We start from the raw sequence: 23,614 nt of genomic DNA on the forward strand, positions 1-23,614 counted from the left end.
CACCCTAATACTAAAGCTAAAGACACCACAAGAAAAAAAGAAACGTACAGAACAATATCCCTGATGAATATAAATACAAACATTCTCAATAAAATACGAAGAAAACAATTCAAGAGCACATTTAAACAATCATACACCATGAACAAGTGGGAATTTATTCTTGTGATGCAAGAATTGTTTAACACACAAAAAAATCAATTAATGTGGTATACCATGTTAACATAATGAACACAAATCACATGATCATCTCAGCAAGCATTGCAGAAAAAGTGACAAAATTCAAAATCCTTTCATAATAAAAACTCTCAATAAACTAAGAAGAGAAGAAAATTACCTCAACATAAAGACCATACGTTTAATGCCTACATCTATATTTAATATCATACTGATTCTAGAAAAACAATTTATCCTATATAAGGTAAAGGCAAGGATGCTCACTCTTTCCACTTCTATTTGACATAGTGCTGACAGTCCAAGCCAGAACAATTAGGCATAAAAAAAAAATAAAGCATCCAAAGCAGAAAGAAAGGAGTGTCTTTGTTGTTGGATATCATAATTTATTACAGAAAACACTAAAGAACACACACACCTTCCCCCACACACATATGCACGCACACACACTCACACACAGAGTTAGAACACATTCAATAAAGATGCAGGATAAAAAATCACCATGTAAAACTCAGTAGCATTTCCATACACTAACAACAAACTTTCTGAAAAAGAAATTAGGAAAACAATTGCACTTGTAATAGTAAAAATAATAATAAAATAGAAATAAACGTAACTAAGGAGGTGAACAATTTATACATTAAAAACTACAAAACTACTAAAAGATACCGAGAAAGACACAGACAAGTAGAATAACATTCTTGTTTGTGAATTGGAAGAATTAATGTTGTTAAGTTGTCCATCTTACTCAAAGCCATCTATAGATTCAATGCAACTCTTGCCAAAATCCCAATGACATCTTTTACAGAAATAGGAAAAACAATGCTACAATTCCTTTGGAAGCACAAAGAAGCCTAAGTATCCAAAATAATCTTGAGAAAGTAGAAAAAAGCTGGAGTCATCACATTTCCTTGATTCAAAATATATTCTAAAGCTACAGTAATTAAAATGGTATATTATCAAGGTAAAAATACATACAGACAAATGGCACAGAATAGAGAACACAGAAATCAATCCACACATATATAGTCAACTGATCTTCGACAAGAGTGCCAAGAATGTACAATGGGGAAAAGATAGTCTCTTCAACAAATGGTACTGAAGAGCAAGCTAGATAGAAGAATGAAATTAGATCTTTATCTTATACCACAAGAAATTATCAGCTTAAAATAGACTTAAGTCTTAAATATAATACTTGCAACTGGAAAATTTCTAAGAGAAAACAAGGGAAAAGCTTCATGACATTGGTCTTAGTAAAGATTTCATGGATATGACACCAAAAGCACAGGTAACAAAAGCAAAAATAGACAAGTATCATTACTTTCAATTAAAAAGTTTCTACACAGTAGAGGAAATAATAGACTAAATGAAAAAGCAACCTACAAAATGAGAGAGAATATCTGTATACTATAAAGCAGATAAAGGGTAAACTGCCAAAATATATGATAGTCCTACACACATATGTATATGTGTATATATGTGTATGTAAGTATGTATGTATGTATGTATTTTTGTATGTATAAAAACAAACAATGACTTATTTGAAACTGGGCAAAGACTTGAATAGACATTTCTCTAAAGAACATATACAAATGGCCAACAAGTATATGAAAAGATGCCTGGCTTCGTATAGCATCAGGGTAATGTAAATCAAAATCACAATTGAAATCACCTCTCACCTACTAGGATGGCTATTCTCAAAAAACAAACAAACAAACAAACAAAAAACTGGTGTTGATAATGTATAAAGATTCCCCCAAAAATTAAAAATAGAACTACCATATGATCCAGCAATCCCATTTGGGGGCATGTATCAAAAACAAAATAAAAATAAACAAAAAAAAAAAACCACACGAAATCAGGATCTCAAAGAGATATCTGAACTCCCAAGCTTATTGTTGTTCTGTTCACAGACTTACAGTGTTGAAATAATCTAAATGGTAATTAATTAATTGGTAAAAAAAAAAAAAAAACTATGGTATATACATACAATAGAATACTGTTCAATCTTACAAAAGAAGGAAATTCTGAAATATGTGGCAACATGGATGAACCTCGAGGATATTTTGCAGAGTAAAATAATGCCATTTAATATTGCATGATTCCATTTATATAAGGTATCTAAAATAGCTAAATTTATAGAATCAGAGAATGGAATAGTGGTTGTCAGAGACTGAGGACTGGGAGCAATGGAAGCTACTGTTCAATAGGCATAAAGTCTCAGTTATACAGGATGAATAAGTTCTAATTATCTGCTGTACAACAATGTCACTACAATCAAGAATGATGTATGTAAACTTAAAAATTTAAGAGGGTAAATGTTATGTTAAGTGTTCTTACCACAATAAAATTATTACTTAAACAAGATAAAATGTAAAATTACTTAATAGTATGACTGACACGTTTTATTTAGAAAAGAAATTTTGATTTAAATATGGTCTGATAAAGAATTAGAAAATGATCCATCTACTTTTTTAAGGAAATGATTGGTCAAAGTGATCTTTAAATTCAAGAGCTGAATTTCTTATATAGTTAATAAATGTAAAACTTACATTAACAGCTTCATCTTCAGTCAGACTCTCATCTATTGTTACATTAGGTAAATCTGGCCAAACCTACAAAATAAAAAGAAATTGAAAAATGGTTTAAAATAAATTCAGTATGGTATGACTGTATTGAAAATAAATTATAATAGAGTTTTAGAGATATACGATAGACTCAAGATAACAAAACAGTAATTTCTTCAGTTATTTTTTCAGTTTTTGTTTTGGCATATGTGTTATTTATAAACTATTCCCATTTTCCATATTTTATAAATTATTCCTAATCTCCTCTTTAATCTGACAAATAAAATTTAAAAAAACCAATCTTTGTAGTTAGTCATGATTTTGAAAACAATATATGTAACCAAAAGTCTGTCAAGAAATATGAAAACCATATATTAAATTTATATTAATGTAGTATATTAAAACGGTTTCCATAATTATTAAAATCTAAAAATGATAAATATATTTTTATTAGAAAGATACCAGATATCTGAGTAGGATGAGGCCATACTGAGGCAAATATCTTTGTGATTTTCAGTTAGTACCAAATCATCTTCTTACCTCCATTCCTCCTCTACCCCTGCTCCTGCCTCCCTGCCTACCAAAATTTTCCTCCACCCCCACCATAAACACACATAACAGAGCCTAAATTCAATCATGCTGGAGACCTGGTCATTTGAATCTATGTATTAGAAATTTAAAAGTTCCATATAAAAATGTAAATAATCCCCAAAGTACTAATAACCTACAAAGGATTTGTTCCTGATTGGGAGGAGTGAAGAAATGGAAAAAGGGTAGAAATCTGAGAAATTGTGTAGAAATATAGAATAACAAAAAGGTAGGAAGGAAAAAAATTCTTTTCTATGTCCAATATGTCATATTCTATACTTGGTATGTTTCTTAAAATATTATTTTTTCAGTAAGGTTATTGCAGGAGTTTTTCTATTTTATTTTAATCTTTTCTTTTTATTTTGAAATTATTTTCAGACTATACAAAAGCTGCAAAAATTATATCTAGGTTTTTCTATACCCTTCACCCTGCTTCCTCTAATGTTAACATATGTATAGCTATTGTACAATTATTAGAAAAAAATTAACATGAATACAATACTATTAACTGATCTACAGGCTATGTTTGAATTTTACCACTTTTATCAGTAATGTCCTGTTTTTAATTCCAAGATCCAAAAAGGACCCCCACATTACATTTAATTAAGTCTTCCATTATAAGATGTTATTATTATTTTTTCATTTTAGTTATGACTAGCGAATATTTTTATTTACTCTTTTATATGCAAGCCAAACCATGAATTTTTATATATTAATATATGTTACATATTAATATAGGTCTGAATATTATTGGTTATATACAATACAGCCAATTATATTCCTTTTTCAAGGGAGGAATATAAGTATAGCTCTTAAAAACTGTTTATTTTATTATGTTTTTAAGAGAAGTACATATATTTAAATGACTTGCAATACAGAATAATGAATCACCATCTTATTAATGGTAGTTTTATAATAAAATAAGAAATAAAACAAAAGACAATTGATAAAACAAACCGTGTTTGGACATACAACTTGTATAAATTCTCTGTTTCTAATAATCTAGATTGAACTCAAAGAGTATTAGCTATTAAATCATTACATTCTATATAACGTATATCTCCCCCTGAATGGTTTCAACAGTTTTTTTTTTAATTCAAAAGAACCTTTCAGTGAAATAGCATTTATATGTATTTTATTTTAAGATCAATTCAGTACCTTTCCCCAACAAATATCATCGGTGTTAGGCCATTTGACAAAAACATCTTTCTCTATTCCTCTTTCAAATGCTGGGTAAGGCTCTGTTTCATTTCCTGAAATTGCTGGATCCTAAAATTAAATAAATACAAACCAGGTAACTACAGAATAAAAGTATAGCCTCTTAGTTAGTTATTATAAAACATTATAATTTTCCATTACTACATTATCATTATATTGTGCTTTCATCATTATATTGTTCATTCATAGACTGAAAAATGGACTGATGATATAAACAAGTGTTTTAGCTAGTTAGTCTTCTAAATTTCTTAGAAAAAAACTTTAAGAACTTTTGAAAATATATTAACTATGCTTTCAAGTAAGATTACAATTGCTTCCTGTGAGATCTTGATATTCTTCCCATTGAATCACTAACTTAAAAGCAAATTTTTTAACATGATAAGCATAAGAAGCAGTCCTAAGGAATAATTTGAAAATTGTATAGAAATAGGAAATCATCATTACTTGTGATAGCACCTATAAATTGAGGCCAGTTTACAGCTTGAGTGATCACAAAAAAAAAAAAAAAAAAAAAAAAAAAAAAAGCTCATTTTTGACTCTCAGCTTTAGTCTTAAATCTCTAAGGGTATATAATATAAAGGTATCCTGGTGGCAGCCTACATAAAAAAAATGCAGTGTTAAAAGAGGAAAGTTTCAGGTTTAAGAGTAGAATCCAAAGTTATATACTTCCTATTTTGAAACACCTTACTGTATCCCTCATTCTGGGAGAATAATTTTAATAAAATCAAGTTAATAAGATAATAAGACTCAGATAAAATATAAGATATAAATACTGACCAAGATAATAATGTATCTCATTCCTTCACTTCTTATTTTGTCAACGAACTGAGGAAGGTCCTCGAATCTTTCACCAATTGTAAAGTCTAGTTGTCTTTCCATGTAATCAATGTCTGTGTATTGAACATCCTGAAAAACAAGAATTGTGGTAGTGGGGTAAGAATCACGAGAGTGAGTAAATAACATTCTATCATACTTATTAAAATATTAGCAATATGAAAATTTCAATGCCTCTTCCTTTGATCCTAAAAGGAATTAATCAAGTATTACAATGATCAAGAAAAATAAAAGTAGCATGTAAAGATGCAAAATATTCAAAGAACAAGTTCATATAAATGCTCTGTTTTATTAACAGTTAGTAATTTTGATTTAGAAGTAAAAATTCTTTTAAATCAGTATCTTTTGCTATGAAATTCCCAAAGGAAACAGAAAGACATAGGATTAAATGGTTTATGAAGCTATAAAATTATGTTAAGTGGTAATTTGGATGTTTGTACAGTGTACATAGAGACAGATATTGGTCTATTTCTGGAAATATAAAGTAAATACAGGATAATTTCAAATAATTCTAATATTGCTAAAGGGGAAGAAAGAATTATTAGTAAATTCATTAAATATTGTAAGATTTGCATTTGTTATCTACCAAGGTCATTTCTGAAATAACAGCCGAAGCTTAAATAAGCAAAATATTGCTTACATATAGGTATTTACAAATATTTTTAAACTAATAAATGTTTGAATGTTATCATGAAAATTTTAATTTAAGCCTAAACAACAAATTTAATTATTTTCTATTAATAGGCATTAGCTCAATTTTTCTTCTAGATTTTGTAGAATATATGGCTAATATAGTGGTGTTATAAACACATATGGGTAATGTGTTATAAAAAATGAAAAACTTCCCTTTTAAAAAAAATTCACTTTCCTATTTCTATAACATCAAACTATATAATTAAAATCACCATATAATATATTCTGAAACCATATATTGGATTCTTCTATTTATACTGATATCTTATCATGAGGTCCTTTTCATTGTTCTTAGAATGAGTTCTCATATACACCAAGCATTCTAGATTTCAGTGCTTAAGTGTTAGTTACCAGGAGGATCTCTTGGATTCCTTAATACTACAAAAAAGTAAAATTATATATACTGATGATTTCTGGATACTTAGGAATATTTATTTTCCCAAACATTGAGGGAAGAAGATATTCTTCTGCCAGACCTGATTCTGTATTCTAATATTACAAGTATCTTCTATTCCAAGGCTAAATCACTGTTTCACCTCCAATTCTTTCTCTATAACTTGTTACATCAGTTGATAAAATAAGTTCTGTGGACTCTTACTCTCACCCAAAGAGAACACAGGGAATATGTCTCACTACCCATGTGACCTGAAGTTTAAGAGAAAAATACAAGAAGACGGTGACTTGTTTAGTGCGACTCCAGGTCATGGAACTGGCGAAAGAGAAAAGAAATGGTATCTATTTAAAAGACATTTTACAAAAATTTTCTAGCCAAGTTATTTGGTGTTATTAAAAAACTAAGCCTAGATTATTGCCAAATGCTTAAAATAATTTTAAAGTATATGTGTTTAATTATTTCATTCTACTTTTATAGATTACATATGTAACATTGTCTTAAAAGTTGAAATACATACATAGGGGATCTGAGCAGCCACCATTTCATTGTATACTTGCTCAACCTGTGAAGTATTTCTGTATCCATAACGACATATTTGGAATCCCAAAGCCCAATAAGCTGGCATGAGTGGTGGGCCAATTACCTTTGAAAACAAAAATTATTTGTAAGCTAAGAGAATTACTTTTATTATTACAAAGAAAATTTTATGTGTTTAAAAAAAAACAACAAATTCCATCATACTTCATGGAATTGCTTTGTTACAACTTCTGGCTCTGGGCCCAAAAACATATAAAAGTCCAAGATTCCTCCAACTGTGCGGTAAGTTAGAGCAGGGGTTGGCTGGAAAGTAACATCTGGAAATCCAAAAGATAATTACATTTTTATCTACATATGAAATGTTATTTTATTAAAGAGTAACACAAAATATGAGAAATTAAACAAATTGTTTTACCCATCGCATTGCTGTTAAGAAAGAAAACTCCATGAGCATGGCTCTCATCTTCCAAAGCCATGTGATAGGGATGAAATCCATAGGAATTAAGTTTATACTAAAATAAAAAAATAAACAATGTATATTTAGATAATATCATGTAAATATTGTCAATGTAATATTTAAATTCATTATAATATTGAGCCTAGGAATTTAAAAGTTTCTTCTTTGCACACACAAACTATTTGAATTAAATACATTTCATTTAGAAACTAATTTTTCATTATTTAAACTGTTATTGCTTTAGAGCATGCAAATAAATATACAAATGTATGACATCCACAAATGCTGCCTCACAACAGATGTAAAAAATCATTGGTATTAGAGTAGTGAGTTTCTTTCTACAGATTATATGTGCTAATTTATTTTATAAATTCGCACTTCTTTTTAATAATGTAATTTCCTAAAATTTATTAAAGCACTGAACCTCTTAAATACTTGTATGGTGATATCTAAGTTTATATAATATTTTATAATATTTAAAATGATTATTTATATAACAATTTATATTTATGAAGCGTTTGATTTCTTTTTTAGTTAGATTTTTTTACTTTCTAGAATAAAAAAAGTACATTCAAAGCCATGAAATGACTTGACAGAGGTCCAAAAACTTGTAAGTTGATAATCCCCAATCAAATTGACGTTTTTGACACACATGAAATCCCAGAAACTGATTGGCATAGAAAAGAAAATTTATGTGTTGAGAATAAAGATTATATATATTAACTTAATGCTTATTCTAATGTTGATGGGTTTTTAAAAAGTAAATTTTGGTAAAACATATTTTTCAAGTTGATATAATGAAAACCCATCTTTATACCATAAGATTGAAATATTGTGGTACAAATAAAAGTTATTTAGCACCCAGCAAACAATAGAGTGCTTGCAATAGTATACACATTTTATAATTTCACACTTAAAATATCCTTTAAGTATGTGTCACATGTGGAAAATGGAAATTAGCTAGTATATCTATTAAAATGGATTTTTATGATATGTCTAGAATAATTATAGTTAATATCAGTTGTGCAGTGCATTAAATATTCATGAAGTGCATTCCATTAATAAGATGAATCTGAGAAAAATGACATGAGCATGTAAAAACATTTTCTAAAGATGTAATAGCAGTATGGACTCATAAAAATGCACAACTGCAGCTGGGTGTCATAAAGAAAAAAGTTAGCATCTAATCATTATTAAAGTAAAAATAAAAAAGGAGAACCCTGGTCAGCTATTTTTTAAAAGCTGAGGTAAATATGGATTTGCCAGCTAATACTGAATCTGAACATTCTTTCTATACAGTTGAGAGGGTGAGGAATTGAGTCACCACCCCACTTCTCACTGTACTCAATGTTATCTACCCAACTTCTACTTTCGCCAGTAATGGTGACCTTTTTTATTTGTTTTTTAGAACATCACTATAGCAGCTCTGGAGATAGCTAGGTCCTTTGTCATTACTTCAATACTGAAGTACAGGCCTACATAGAAGTGGCTGAGGTCTAATCATGGTCTTAGTTGTCTCACAAGGCAGTCAAATATTGGTACCTACACCAGGGGGTTGGTCTCTTGTAAACATTCCCCACGTATGCCAGTTTAGATCTCGTTTAAATGCTGTGTGTTCCACTTCCCCAAAACCATATACATAATTTGATGGCAAACGAGTAGATAGTTGAATAAACTGGTCATTGAAAGTAAATCCAGGTAGGCGAGAATCCCAACTGAAAATAAAATAAAACAAATTTCTCTAAACATTTATATAGTAGTATCACAAATAGGATTGGTAATTTTTCTTTAGTAATATGAAAATCAACAATATTTTCTATATCTACTTATGCCTTATTGTACCAGGATACCAAATAAAAATAGATAATTATTCCAATACATTTTTCTTTTGGCTCAATTAAGAAATATCTAAAATATTTTTCATATACTCAACATTAGTAATAGAGTGAATCATAATATGATTAACATGACCATATATGTTTATATTTATACATATATTGTGTTTAAAAATAAAGTTAATAAGAAATTATAAATAATATATGACCTGGGAGCAATATATGTCCTAGAAATTGAAAGTCATTTATTTTCCTGTTCCCTTGAGACAATTACAATAAATTATTTTCTAATTCTAACATAGAATAAAAATAAATCAATATTACGATAAGCTATAAGGCATAATGGGTATTTTAATTTCAAAAGTTCCATATTTAATACTCCCAATCATTCTCTTCTTTTATTTTGTATTTATAAAAAATCAGTGTTTACAAACAAATCCAGAAGAAATGTGTTACTGAGAATGTATTTTATTTTCCTAGTCATTTACAAGGAGAACATAGAGGAGGAGAAAAAATAAATAAGTTGTCAGTGTAAGGAAACATAGTATTACAATGAATTCAGGACATATTTAAAATTTTATATTAATGATTTTGGAACAGTGTTTACTTGAGAATAATGATTCCCAAATGACAGTAAGTATGCCTTTGCACCAGAAATTTTTTACAAAATGACTTAGCGTGTTATCCTTTGGGGGAAAAAAATAGTCACAATAAAATTTTTTAAACAATTCAGACATACTTTTCTTCATTATTTGTATCTATCCTGCCAAAATATGAAAATATTCTGACAACATCTTCCAAAGGATAGTATGGCAAGCTTAAAATACATAAAATAATTTTTTGATACACTATAGTTTGTAAAACATTTAGCAAATATAAAGATAACCTTTTTTAACTTAAATTTATTCATTGTAACATAAAAATATTTCTAGATGTATGTAGCTTAACTTCCTTTAATCAATACTTGGCAGAGATGGTATTAACTCTATCAGATTCCAGAACCAGTAAACTGATTGCAGCAGTTCCAATAAAATATTTTCATTACACATTTCCAATTACTTATTTTGCCAACACCCGTCATGCTTTCAAAAAGAGTCATGGTTTGGTTCTCAACTTAATTAAAAGAATAAATCTGGTACATAAGTATAAAATCAATCACTTCCAAAGTGTACATAAAATTTTAGATAATCCTTAATGATAGTCCTATGATGTGCTCATTGTTTAGCTTTAAAATGTTGAAATAGGGCAAGTTATTTAATACAACCAAAACTATTTTTGGTGTGACGGTACTCTAGCACAGGGAAGACTGTGAAAATAATCATCTTACTTTTCCTTTCCTAGGCTAAAATCAAAACATCATTTATATCAAATAATTCACTTACATGACTCTTCCTGTGCTTCTCCGTCGAACCTGGATGCCAAAAGGATTTTCCTTGATTTCAACATCATAGAATCTATTTTCATAAGTACTTGTTGGCACAGTTGGAATGTTTAAGGGTACTGGAACTTCATATCTCTTATTTAGGGGATCATAAATCTATTGCAGAAAAATGATTGAAAATAAAATTGTTTTACTCTTATTGCTAACATATCATGTAAATATCATTAAATAATTTGAACAATGGTTCAAATAAGAATATTTAGAATTATATCAAATTATGTATTGTGTTTTACCTTTTTTAACATTTTATTATTCATTTTTCCATACAATGAGAAATTTCAAAAAACAAACCTTTAGAGTTAAATATTCTCTTATATTGACATGCAAAATAATTTACCAACTCATGTTTAGACACAGAAGTTGTTTTAATATTTTTGTCGTATGTATGGTCCTACAATGAATATTAATGTTAGTCTATGTTTATTTATGTTTTTATTTCTTCAGTGTATTTCTTAGAAGTGATAATATTAGGTCAGAGTGTACTAACATTTGTAGGGTCCTTCATATCTATTTGTAAACTATTTTCCAGAATTAGCATACTAATATTCTAGCTAAAATGTACTCTAATAGTTTTACGTTATACTAATAGCATTATTTTGAATTGTCATTTATTTTCTTGATGAGGATGAACATGATTATTCAACATTCAGATTTCTCATTCTTTAAATTTGTCTTTAGTTATTTTGATCTTTAATGAGTGTATTTTAACATTTTATTTATAATTTTTATTTCTTCTGTTAAATGCCTCCATATAAGATCTTGATATTTTTCTTGTTTACATGAGTTGAAATTGCTTGGGGTTTATAATGGAGGTGTCAGATGTTTATCCATATTTTGTTTGCCTTCTAGTTGTTTATAGTGTTTATTAATGTTGAACTATGTGATATTTATGCAGGAAATACATAATGTTATCTATGTGATTTATGCTTTTGTATCTATGGTTGGAAAGACATTTACCAACCAGATACAGATATCTAGGATTATGTTTGATTTGCTTTGAATATCTACATATATATAACTTTATATATATACATATATCTTTATATGTGTTGCATATACATTTTTATGCCATCCTTTAAAAATAAACTTTTAGGTGATTCTAATGCAATTCTATTGTTTTAATATTATAAATTTTATAACTTTTTTAAAGTTTTAACTACTGCCATTGTCATATGTATATTTTTTAAAAATTTTAATCTTATTTAGGATTTTTTAGTACTTAATATCTATAAACAGTTTTTAATAGTTCTTTTTCTTATACTTCCTCTATAATATTTTATATTTTATTGTTTATTTGATTATTCTACTTTGATTTTGCAGATGGAATTTGCTACTATTTCAGCTTCTTAATGGGGAATGATAGTACACAGTACAACATTTTTTGGAGATATTATTTTATATCCAGTCATTCTGCTGATCTTATCATTGGTAATAGTTTTTAAATGCATTCCCTTGGAGCCCTTGAGTAAAAAAAATTGCTAAGTGCTACTGTTAAAATAAATTATTTCTTTTGTATGTCTTAATGTATTGGCCAGAAAATTTAGATCCTTATTTGAAAATAATGGAAATAGTAGGCAACCTGTTTTGTTTATTTTAATGACTACCAATATAGTTCACTCCAAGTGATTTATCTATTTAGCAAGAATCTAAGTATCTTTTTAAAAATTACCGCTATATATCTAATGATTCATAAAGTTAGTAAAAGTGAGAAACTTTAAATATTGTGCACCTAGCTAAAAGCTGTGTAGAAAAAAAAAAATAAAAGCTTTTTTTTAATAGAATAAAATGCCATCAATCCAATTACTAATCCTTAATATTACAATAAAAATCCAAGTACCTAATCTACTCAAAATCTCTCATCTTGACAGATGATTCATGGATTGGTATAGTTCATATTAAACATACCTTAAACTGCAGCATGTCATTTTTGTGATATTTCACCTCCACACGAAGAGTTGAGATGGGTACAGAAGGAAGGTTTATTCGCCTACTTGAAGCAAGCAGCTGGAGGTCAGCTGTTACACCCATTGATGAATACTGAGTTGAACTGACTGAGTAAGAGCTGTCTTGTTTAGGAAAGAAACATTCAGGTGCTTTGGATTGGACCTAAGAATGCAATACATATTCAATGCAAGAAATTGTAAGCATCGTAATATTTGGCTCTTAAAAAATAAGATAGACATACTTAATCATATATTGTATGATTTACTAATTTTATTGTTTAATACTAAAATGAAATTACAATCATAACATAAAGCATCTATGATATAACCCCAGACACTATGTACTAAAATGTTATATAGAATATTTATATTTGGACTAAAGATAGACCAGTAGAGCATAAAGATCAAATGTCATAGCATCTCAGCTCAGAAAATAGAATAATTGTGCAGTGTTTGCAAAAAATTAAGTATATTACTCATAAATTTTGATCACATGCATTTTCTTACTCTTTATATTGACCATTGCCATTGGTCAATATAAAACTGCTCTATAACAACACTCAGAAGGATATGCACTTAAAGTTCTTTCCTTTTACTTATAATAAACTCTATAATTCCTTATTTCCTGACTGGTCTTTATATTGGTCAATTACATATTGACCAGTACTTGAAACAGGAAATATGCCCAAAGAGTAGAGCTAATTGGTTTATGTAGGAGTAGAAGCTAGTACCTAAGAAAAAGAATGATAAACTGTGACAATGAAGGCTAATTGCCTTACCAAAATCTATTCTCCATTCTCTTATTCATTAAATTACTATTGGGAGAAACATTATGCCCATTTACATTTCCCAGTCTCTTTTGAGGAAATTGTCTATGACCCCCAAAATCTCCTTAAGCTGATTAATTAGGATCCCTTTGCCCATCTACCTTCTGGTCTTAGAATACATACATAATAATGGTAGAAGCCATAAAATAAACTTGAAGATGAAAAACAAATGATAAATATGAGACATTGATGACATTGAGAGTCCAGCATAATACATATTGGATTCTTATTTGTGAAAAAAAAAATCATGTTTTGTTTAACCAAATCGACTTTGGTTTTCTGATACTCCCAGCTTCAAGCAATCCTTAATGTAAGGAATACTAGAGTACTTATTCAAATTGCATAAAAGTGAATGCCAAGAGAACCAAGAATATGATTGACTTTAGAAAATTGTAGAGTATATATATGGCTTTCTCATAGCTATCGTTCTGTCCAGTATCACTTCTACCTTGTCATTCTATAAAGTTCTTATTCATCTTTCTTAATGATAGTTCATCAGCATTGCTGTTTTTGTAGTTTGGATGAAAATTATCTTGCTATCTAATTTACAGAAATAGTATAAAAACCTATAGACAGTATTCAATTGATAATTTTTTAAAAACTTGGCTTATTCAAGTAAAATCCAATTAATTAAATTTAAAATATATCTTTGAGTAGATTTTATTTCATTTTTTAATACTCAATCTCACTCTTCTCCACACATCTGTGTATTTTCAAAGTAGAGAAGTTACCACTTGGAACATCACTTCTGAGATTTTTAAATCAAGAGTTTTCAGATGATATTATTACAGTAGGACCCTCAGAGTTTATGTGATCTGATGCCAGCTTTAAGTACAAATGTGAAATTAGGTGAATGCAGGCATGATTTTGAAAAATCTGAGAGGTATTAACAAGTTTTAAATAAGATTATTTTTCCCCTGAAATTTTCAGTGATTTAGAAAGTGTCCACAATTCTTTGTTATATGAAGCCTTGGAGAAAGATAACTTTTTTTCTTTAATGTTTGCTTTTCCATCAGATTACACAAATTAAGAGTTATTTACAGTGTGACCATAACCAGAGTAACCATGCAATCCAACTATTATTTGTCCCTTCCCCCTTGACATCTATACTTGCTTCCTTAACAAAGCTTATTTCTTTTCTAAATCACTCCTTTTCATGTAACCTCAATTCCTATGGCCCTCGCTGCATTCTTGTACTCAGTTGCAAAACACTCCTGGGAAAAAATCTATTCTCTACATTCTCAATGCCTATAATTGTGTGGTTGAGTATGACTTGAGAAATACACACAGTTATGTGAACTGCTATCCCTTTGTATAATCATGAAAATTAGAATAGTTTCTAATGATGTAGTCATACTATAGTTCCCTAGTTCATTCACTATCACACTACCCTGGATGACATTTTTCCTCTCTACTCTAACCACCAACAAATCTTTCCTATATTCTTAATCACTTAATGCTTTTACTTATTATGTCAATATGAAAAGGAAAGAAATCAGAACAAAAATCAGAATGATCTACCTACCCACCTCTTCACCTTCTGTTACAAGATATGTACTGCCTGTGTCTCTAAGGGGAACCATTTTATTTGAGAACCCAATTCTATGCCTCCTTGCCTATAAACACATTTTTCCTGCAATTCTCAAATCTCTCCTGCATCACTAATCTTGCATTATAGATTATACTCAAAGGCATAACACAATTTTATTTCTACCATCTTAAAAAAAGTCACCTCACTAATTTCTCCAACTATTGACCCATTTTTATGCTTGCTTTAGAGCAAAATATAAAAAGTTCACTGTAGTCATTATCTCCAGTTCATCCTTTCATTCTCACTTGAATTCTCATTCTCACTGTAACAAGGCTTTTATTCACAACACTCTATCAATATTTCTCTTATAAAAGTTACCAAAGACTTCCATGTTGCCAAATCTAAACTTCACTTTCTAGTTATCACAAATTTATAAGTATAATTTTCACTGTTAATTTTCTGTCTTGAAATGCCTTATTCAATTGGCTTCCAAAAATCAACACTTTCTTTGTTTTCAACCTAATTCTTTAGCTATTCTTTCTCAGTCTCTTTTCTCCCTCTTCATCATTTCTCTAACTCTAAATGTTAGACTGACTCAGGGTTTAGATTTTTTTTTTTTCAGGATTTAGTTTTTGAAGTCTTTCCTTTCTAGCCAAGCTCATTTTCTTAATGATGTCATCCCACCATATAACTTTAAACACTGTATATACACTGGCTCTAAATTTTATATCTTACCTGCAATATAAAATCCTCAACTTTACTTGTTTAAGTGCATCTCGCAACTGGAAAATTGCACTAGGATTCGTGTTAAGTTAACCCAAACACAATTCTTCCTCTCCAAGCTTGTTCCCCCTCCATAGTTTTCCCAGTCTCTGTTAATATCAATTTCCTCCTTTTTCCAGTTGTTCAATCCAGAACTTGAAGTCATTTTTTACTCTTCTCTTATGCTCTCTCATATTTCACATATCCAACAAACAACAAACATTTTTGGCTTTATCTTAAAGTCAGTTACTTATTACCAATTCTAACATTACTACTCTGGCTCAATCTGCCAATAATATTTTACCTTAATTATTTCAAAACCTCTTTCTTGGTCTCCCTGTGTTAATCCTCTAACACTTTATTCTCAACACAGAAGCAATCATGACCCCATTAAAATGGAAGTTTAATCTCATTTGTTCAAAACTCTTCTCTTTTTTTGTTCAATAATATCCTATTTCAGAGTAAAAATCATAATTCTAAAAATGACCTAAATGATTGATCTACATTATCTGTTTCTATATGTCTGTAATATCATTTCCTGCTGTTCTTTTCTTCATATACTGTGCTTCAGACACAATGACCTTCTTTCTGTTTGTGGGCTGTACCAGATACATTACTTCATACTCAATTCAGGTTGATGTTTCTTCTTATTGCAGTATTAATTCTTTCCATTCTTTCCTCATCTATTTTACATAATGTCATCTTCTTTAAGAAACTTTCCCTGTCTAATTATTAAAATTATACCACTAGCATTCTTCCCTGCTTCGTTTTTCCTGTTTTTTTTTTTTTTTGCACATGACACTTCTCTAACATAACACATACTTTTTCTTATTTCTTTTTTCCCACACTAGAATATAAGCTCTATCAGGAAAGAGGGTATTGTTTATTTTATTCCCCTAGAACAGTACCTAGAATATAGCAGATCTCAATAAGTATTTATAAAAGTAATCAATGAATAAACATCATGGTCTAAAGAAACATAGAAAGTTTATTTGTACTCTAAATTATATTTCACGGATTTCTTATGTCTGAAATCTTAAAGCTTCACTTACTTGCTTTAAGACTCTATAAGGTATTAAAATACTAATAGTTCTGGGAAAAGTAAATTTTTTACATTTTCCTATTAGAAGTTATTTCTGCTTATGTCTTTGGAGAATTAATTAAGATAATGACAAATTTTCTTTCGGAAGTCCTAATTTCAAATTCCAAATGCTTGTCTAGGCGAATTTAGTCTATATTCTGTAGAATTAAAATTATAATATGTAAAGTTTACATTGAAAGGCTTCTGTGAAAGCCATATCATGAATCATAATTAAAATTCTTATTACCTCTTCCCATGAGCAGCCACGGTTTAAGCAGTCTTGCTCAGTTCCAGGCACTGCATCTGGATAACAATTAAACTTTTCATCTTCTAAGAAAACTTGATTCCATTGAACGGTAAAGGTTTTTCCAAGGTTAAATGTGAGATTGGAAATTAGAAGATTCTTTGAAGACAAAGAAAACATTAATAAATATTTCTGACCATTGGACAATTTAAAAATGTTTAGCATTTATAAAATACGGCAAGCACAACAATTCTTCAAATCAAGTCATAAATAGGTTTAATATAATACTTAAAGAACAAAATAGAAAAAAGAAAATATGTCATGCCACTGACATGGCTAGAACATCAAAGAAAACTGTGAACATTGTAGACTACTGATGAAAAGCATTATCTTTAAATCCAGACATGAGTCCAGTCCTCACTTCTGCCATTTAATGCTCATGAGTCTGTGGGAAATTGTCTTTCTTCAATTTCCTTTCCCTGTAAATGGGAATAATGATTCTACTAAAAAATATTGTTATATAGAATGAATGATATGTGAAATTTACAACACCTAGCATAATACCTGGAACATACAAGATATGAAATAAATGTTAAATCTCTGAAGGAAGAGAAAAAGAAGAAAAGGTTGATCACTTGGACTGAAATTGAGGTTCCAGAGGAGGAAAATACTTATTTCCCTAATTTTCTCCCTAATTGTATCAACTGCCTAAAATATTTGAGGGAAAAAAGGAAAAAAATGGAAGGATAGTTGTATACATACAAGGGTATATATACATATTCTAATACACAATTATTTCTATTATTGGGATATTACAGTTCTGTTTGGTTATTGTTTATATACTTAAAAATAACATTGGTAAAATTTATCCCAGAGTTATACTGCATTGTTTAATTTTTTTATATCAACTTATTTTCATAACTCTACATTTAGAAATGAAAAGTCATAAAGATTAGTCTAGGCACAGAAGAATTAGGAAGGTATAACTATTAGTGTACGTGCAAATCTTTATGTAAGTATAAAACCAGACACTTATGTAAACAAATAAAATAATTTTTATATTATGTCCCTTTTATAATCTTTGTTAGAGTGATAAAGTTCTCAATAAGCCTATATTACTTAATTTATATTTATTAATTCCTATGGTTCTACAAATATGTAAATTATGGTATGTTTACTAAATAAAAAATAATTAACCAATACATATGTTTATAAAAATTACTAAGTGAAAAACTCTGGGAGGCTTAGAAGTTATACAAAAAATACTCTAAGAAAATATTCTATATCTAAAATAATTTGAATTTATTTATGATTGTTTTACTAAGAATTTAGTATTACATAAATGGTAGAAAATTAAATGTTAATAAAAATCACTTCCATGTTTTAAATTATTATTGTACAACATTTTACATGTATTAATTTATTATTAAAAGGAACATCATCATTTAAAAATTACATTTCGTGGATGAGGAAGCTAAGATAATGAGAGACTAATTTAATACGTTTAAATGCACAAACTTCAGGGCTAGAATTTGAGCCCAATTCTGTGATTCTTTTTTTCTCTCTAGTATACCTGTTAAAAGAGACAACGATTACAAGATAAGGCAGGCCTTCTATTAGAAGGCAAGGTGTAAACAAAAATTTGAAGAATAAAAGTACAAAATATATTGAGGGCCATGAGAGTTCATGAAAGGAGTAGAAAGAATACAGATACAAATAAAATCAATATCTTAAAGAGTCGTAAATAAGAAGCTAAAACATTTAGAATCTTTATTATATGCAACAGATGAGTAAGTTAGGTTGGGAGAGGAGAATGGTATAAAAAAATACTGGGAAGATATATATAAATGATGTCAAATATAAAATTCAATAGAGAGGAAGAAGAAGAAAGGAGTCTCCTTAATGCCGATATTTAAATATAAATTGGAATAACCTAAAAATATTGGCAGCAAAAGGGAAAGAAAAAAAGTCATGAAGAAAAAATATCATAAAATCAAGAACCTGAATAATTATGTACTATTAAATGCAAGAGTATAACATATTTTAGAAGACTGTATTTACCTGATTGGAAGCATCATAAGTGAAATTCTCATGATTTTGCAGGGCTTGATTAGCTTCCATCACTTTAACTTCTGTAACAGTGTCCACGAGCCCAAGGATTTTTATAGTCTCAAATGCTAAAGTGGTTCCTTCCTGGTATGATGAATGTGTGCATGTGATATTTAATTGGTTCTGAAAAAAAAGTATATAATATTAGATGTTAAGGAGAAGGTCTTTAAATAAAAACCTGAAATAATGCAGGTGTGAAACAGGAAAGGAACCAATCATCTATCCTTCCATTCCTATCAGCTCTGTACTTCCAAGTATCATAAATAAATATAATTATTGACTCTTCGATTTTTTTGTATATGTGTCATAAAATATATTATCAAAAATTACTCAAATTACTCATGATGCAACACATATATATCCCCTCTCATTCCAGCCCTAATATTGATGAAGAATAACCTGGCTTTGGCAAAAAGGAATATATGAAGAAATCCAACATCTACAGAAAACATTGCTATTAATTCTTCAAAGTTTAACCTTGTGCATAGATATTTCATTCTCAATCCAAATCCATGACAGTTACTGCCACGACTGATGTATTAAAACATTTTTATATAAGCTGAGATTATTTTCCTAGAGTGTCTTTCTTAAATCAGACATAGTACTTTAAAAAGTCTGACAATTTCTGTGTACCAATTTCATCTTCACTAAGTCATCTCTTACATATAGATATAAAAATTTAAGGTAACTATTTTTTTAAGTAATTTAACTATTTAATCTAGCAATTTATGTCATCTCTTTCCAATGAAATCTGGAGGTAAATGTAAACATTTCCAAAAAAAATCCATAATAAAGGCAGAAACCGGAAATTAACAAGATATATATTTGACTATGTTTCCAAGGAGAATGCTTACATTAGAAACTGAAAATGTATATAAAATGTAGTTGCCATTTTCTATGGTATCTGAAATGAAAAAAAAAGTTATCAGATCAAAATATAATGTTAAGCTCTCTGCTTTATTTTTACATTTATATACTTGAGAAATTTGAAAAAAATGCTATTTATTAATAAGACAAATTAGATTATCCTTTTAAATTAATGTTTTTAATTTCCTCTAAACAAAATAATCTCACTCTTTCTAAAATACTTTAAAGCCTAAGCACACTAGAATGCAGTCTCCCATGAAAATAATTTTTATTCTTGGTTTTGTATTTTCCAGAAAAGTAAAGGTAATGAACATATATTTGCCTAGTTTAATTTTTCAAAGGCTGCTAAAGTATTTCTGGAAAATTGAAGAAAACAAAACGTAGTAAAATATATACAATTGTAAATATATATTTTGAACAATATCTTATCTCTCTAGTAAATCACATAGCATTCAGTTTATCTTGGGAGGATATAGCACACCACAATTTTATTTTGCATCTTTTAATTTTTTTCATTATTTGAAGAAAAAATAAATCTGGAAACAAGTTAAATATTTAAATAAACTCTAATGAAGAAAATGGAAGATGACAATTATTTTTTACAACATATATACAATAAAACATATCAATATGCTTCTTTAAAGAGGAATTTAAGATTATGACCAAAATAATTTGGAAGAAAACAATGAAGATATAAAGGGAATCCTAATTTTTAAATACAATACATTCAATAACATTAATTTACTTAAAATCTTAATTCTAGGAAATAAAATTAGAATCCAAACCTGAGTTGAAGATCATTTTATTATTTCTATGTTTACTTATAAATTCATTATTTAGAAAGTTATGATTTTAACTTTTCAAAGTTCATAACTATATAGGTAATACATATTAGATAAATGATTAAATCCTATCTCTATAGTTTTAACCATCTTCTTAAAAGAAAATAAATTATCAATATCAATTTTTATAAGTTTAAAAAAGAAACATCTTTAGGAATTTTTATATCATTTGAGAAATAAGAATAACCTTAAAATAAAGTCCCACATGCTACCAATAGAGGCATTATCTCAACAACATTCTTTAATAAATGATTACAAATAATGTAGTTCTGCTGGTGTCCACTTTTACCGAATTTCTATATAGTAAATGCTTGGAAACTATTCTCATGGGAGAGCTCACTCTAGTGTGCTTAGGCTTTAAAGTATTTTAGAAAGAGCAAGAGAAGGCTAGCTTGCTAGAGTAGAATTGAGAAATGAACAGCAGTAGGGAATAAGTGTGTGCATGTCTGTCTGTGTGTGTATGCCCGTACATAAAAAAACAGGCCATCGCCAGTGCTCTAGAATTTGGTAAAGATTGTGGCTCCTATCTGAGTAAAATGGAGAATCACTAGATGATTTTGAGCAGAGGTGTGATTATTTGAATCATCTTTTAAAAGAATGACCCTACCTGTTGGATTGTAAATAGAATGTAAAAGGGGATTAACATGAACTATAGACCCATAGACCAGCTAGATAGTTACCATAGTAATTATAATGAAAGGTAGTGATGATAGTGGTTGAGCTGATGAGAGGACCCAGATCAAGACAGAATCAAGAAAAATTTCTAGGTTGTGAGAGAGGAGTCAATTGTAACATTTTGGGCATCTTGTGGAGATGAAATTACCATCAGCCGACAAGGGAAAGACTATAGGTGAAACAGATATATTGTAGTAATCTATATTTTCACAGATAAAACTTTAAACACAATATTTTTTCATAGACTCCATATTTTCAAATTATAGAAAAGCACATAATAAATAGACTACTTCTTGAGTTAATTTAGAGATATTTGGATGTTTTGTATATATTTAAAGGCATATAGATACTCTTTAATACATCTGAGAAGTAGTGAGTTAAAATAGAAGCTAAAGTATAATTTTTATATACACATATATTAAAAACATACCCAAGAGTCTTCTATTTAAAGAAATGAATAAAAATACTTAAATTTATGAAGGTAACTGGAATTGACTAATTAAACCTCAACAGATAAACTTACTATGGCAAAATAATATACTTGCAAAAAATGGCTCTTTTCTTATTCCCTTGGCTTTCTGAATTTTCAGGTTTGCTCTCATGAAATAAAATTAAAGACATAATAACTGAAATAAACTGTAAAACATTTTTATGATAATGTTCTTATCAAATAATCTAACATTATTAACCAAAGTTTTAATGTTGATTTTCCTTTATTTTTACAGTAATAAAATTTTTATTTTTAACTGCTACAATAATTTAACACAGTTGTAAATATGATGTAACTTGTACATCTATATAAATTTATTAGCTATTTTCATTCAAAATAATTTAATAATAAACTACACTTGTCAAATACTCCTACAATGAACCAATATACAAAACTACATATTACAATTAAATATATAATTTAAATAATGTTAAATTTCATAAAGTAACTTCGGAGCCTAGGATAGATAAAAACAGGGATTTAAATTTAATACTTGTGAAGTTTCTTAAATGGATGCGACTTTATATCAATAAAGGCAAATTTTCCCATCATCAGAATGAACATTTAAAAGTATATCCCTTTGAAATTTACCTTTAGTTTCTCCATCATCCCAGAAAAAGTCTCCTTTTGCTGTGTTATCTTCATCCAATGCAACTATAAGTCCTAGAGGGTTCTTTCGGCTGTGAAATAAGTTTATATGCATATATAATTAAAAATAAATTTATATTTCAAAATCAATCAATCAATCAATTTATAATGGAGAAATGTCTATTTTAACCTAACAATTTGTGGGAGTTCTGCATTCACATGAGAACATGTCAATAATATATTAATAAAATTCATGTCTGTATTTATTAATTTTTCAATGAGAAAAATGACTATACACTTAGAAAGTAAAGATAAGGAATAAATATAATCAATACAATACAGAATTTCTTGGTAGCTAAGACACCAACACTTTTGAAACAGTATAATAATATTTCAGTTCAAACAAGAAAAATTAAATATCTTATGAATGCTCAATTCAATGAGTATTTGCCACATATCAATGAACCCTAAATCACAATGTATCAAGGCTACATGTTATATACAAAATAAGGAGAAGTACAGTCTAAAAAATGTTTAACTACTTAATGAAATGCTAATAATCTTACAAAATAAGATAATTCTGACATAATAAATGAAATGTGATCAATACAATTTGTTTTAGTTATATAGTACTTTAGGTTTTAAACCTAAACAAGTATAGTCCAGGCAACTGCTAAATACAGAATATATTTCTTCCAGCACACACTAATCAAAGTTTCTCTTATTTCTCTTGTTTAATATAGCTCTAGAGTATAACTAATTTTTCTGAGAACGTACTCATGAAACAGTTACAGTATTAAAATGATCAATTCTATAATGCCAAAATAATTAACTTACTAACATACATTCATTCATTCATTCATTTATTCCTTCAACAAATATTTAGAGAAAATAGGGAACGTGTTATGGATGGATACTAT

General features: G+C 28.6%; 1 protein-coding gene across 2 annotated transcripts in view; it reads right to left on the reverse strand.

Moving 5' to 3' along the window:
• SI (sucrase-isomaltase) overlaps positions 1-23,614 on the reverse strand; it is a 78,642-nt gene that overhangs the window by 25,466 nt on the left and 29,562 nt on the right. The window contains exons 21-34 of one of the 2 annotated variants that reach the window (XM_036219328.1): positions 22,698-22,786; positions 20,087-20,136; positions 19,185-19,355; positions 17,127-17,282; positions 14,891-14,896; positions 12,641-12,841; positions 10,677-10,831; positions 9,006-9,174; positions 7,418-7,514; positions 7,207-7,319; positions 6,983-7,108; positions 5,322-5,450; positions 4,485-4,595; positions 2,724-2,786 (exon numbers count right to left, since the gene is read on the reverse strand). In XM_036219328.1, the coding sequence (XP_036075221.1) occupies positions 2,724-2,786; positions 4,485-4,595; positions 5,322-5,450; positions 6,983-7,108; positions 7,207-7,319; positions 7,418-7,514; positions 9,006-9,174; positions 10,677-10,831; positions 12,641-12,841; positions 14,891-14,896; positions 17,127-17,282; positions 19,185-19,355; positions 20,087-20,136; positions 22,698-22,786 (1,636 nt within the window). The remainder of the gene's footprint in view (positions 1-2,723; positions 2,787-4,484; positions 4,596-5,321; positions 5,451-6,982; positions 7,109-7,206; positions 7,320-7,417; positions 7,515-9,005; positions 9,175-10,676; positions 10,832-12,640; positions 12,842-14,890; positions 14,897-17,126; positions 17,283-19,184; positions 19,356-20,086; positions 20,137-22,697; positions 22,787-23,614) is intronic. The other variant, XM_016162022.2, reaches the window with a different exon arrangement.

The sequence above is a fragment of the Rousettus aegyptiacus genome, unplaced genomic scaffold (genome assembly GCF_014176215.1).
Source record: "Rousettus aegyptiacus isolate mRouAeg1 unplaced genomic scaffold, mRouAeg1.p scaffold_m13_p_4, whole genome shotgun sequence".
NCBI lineage: Eukaryota > Metazoa > Chordata > Mammalia > Chiroptera > Pteropodidae > Rousettus > Rousettus aegyptiacus.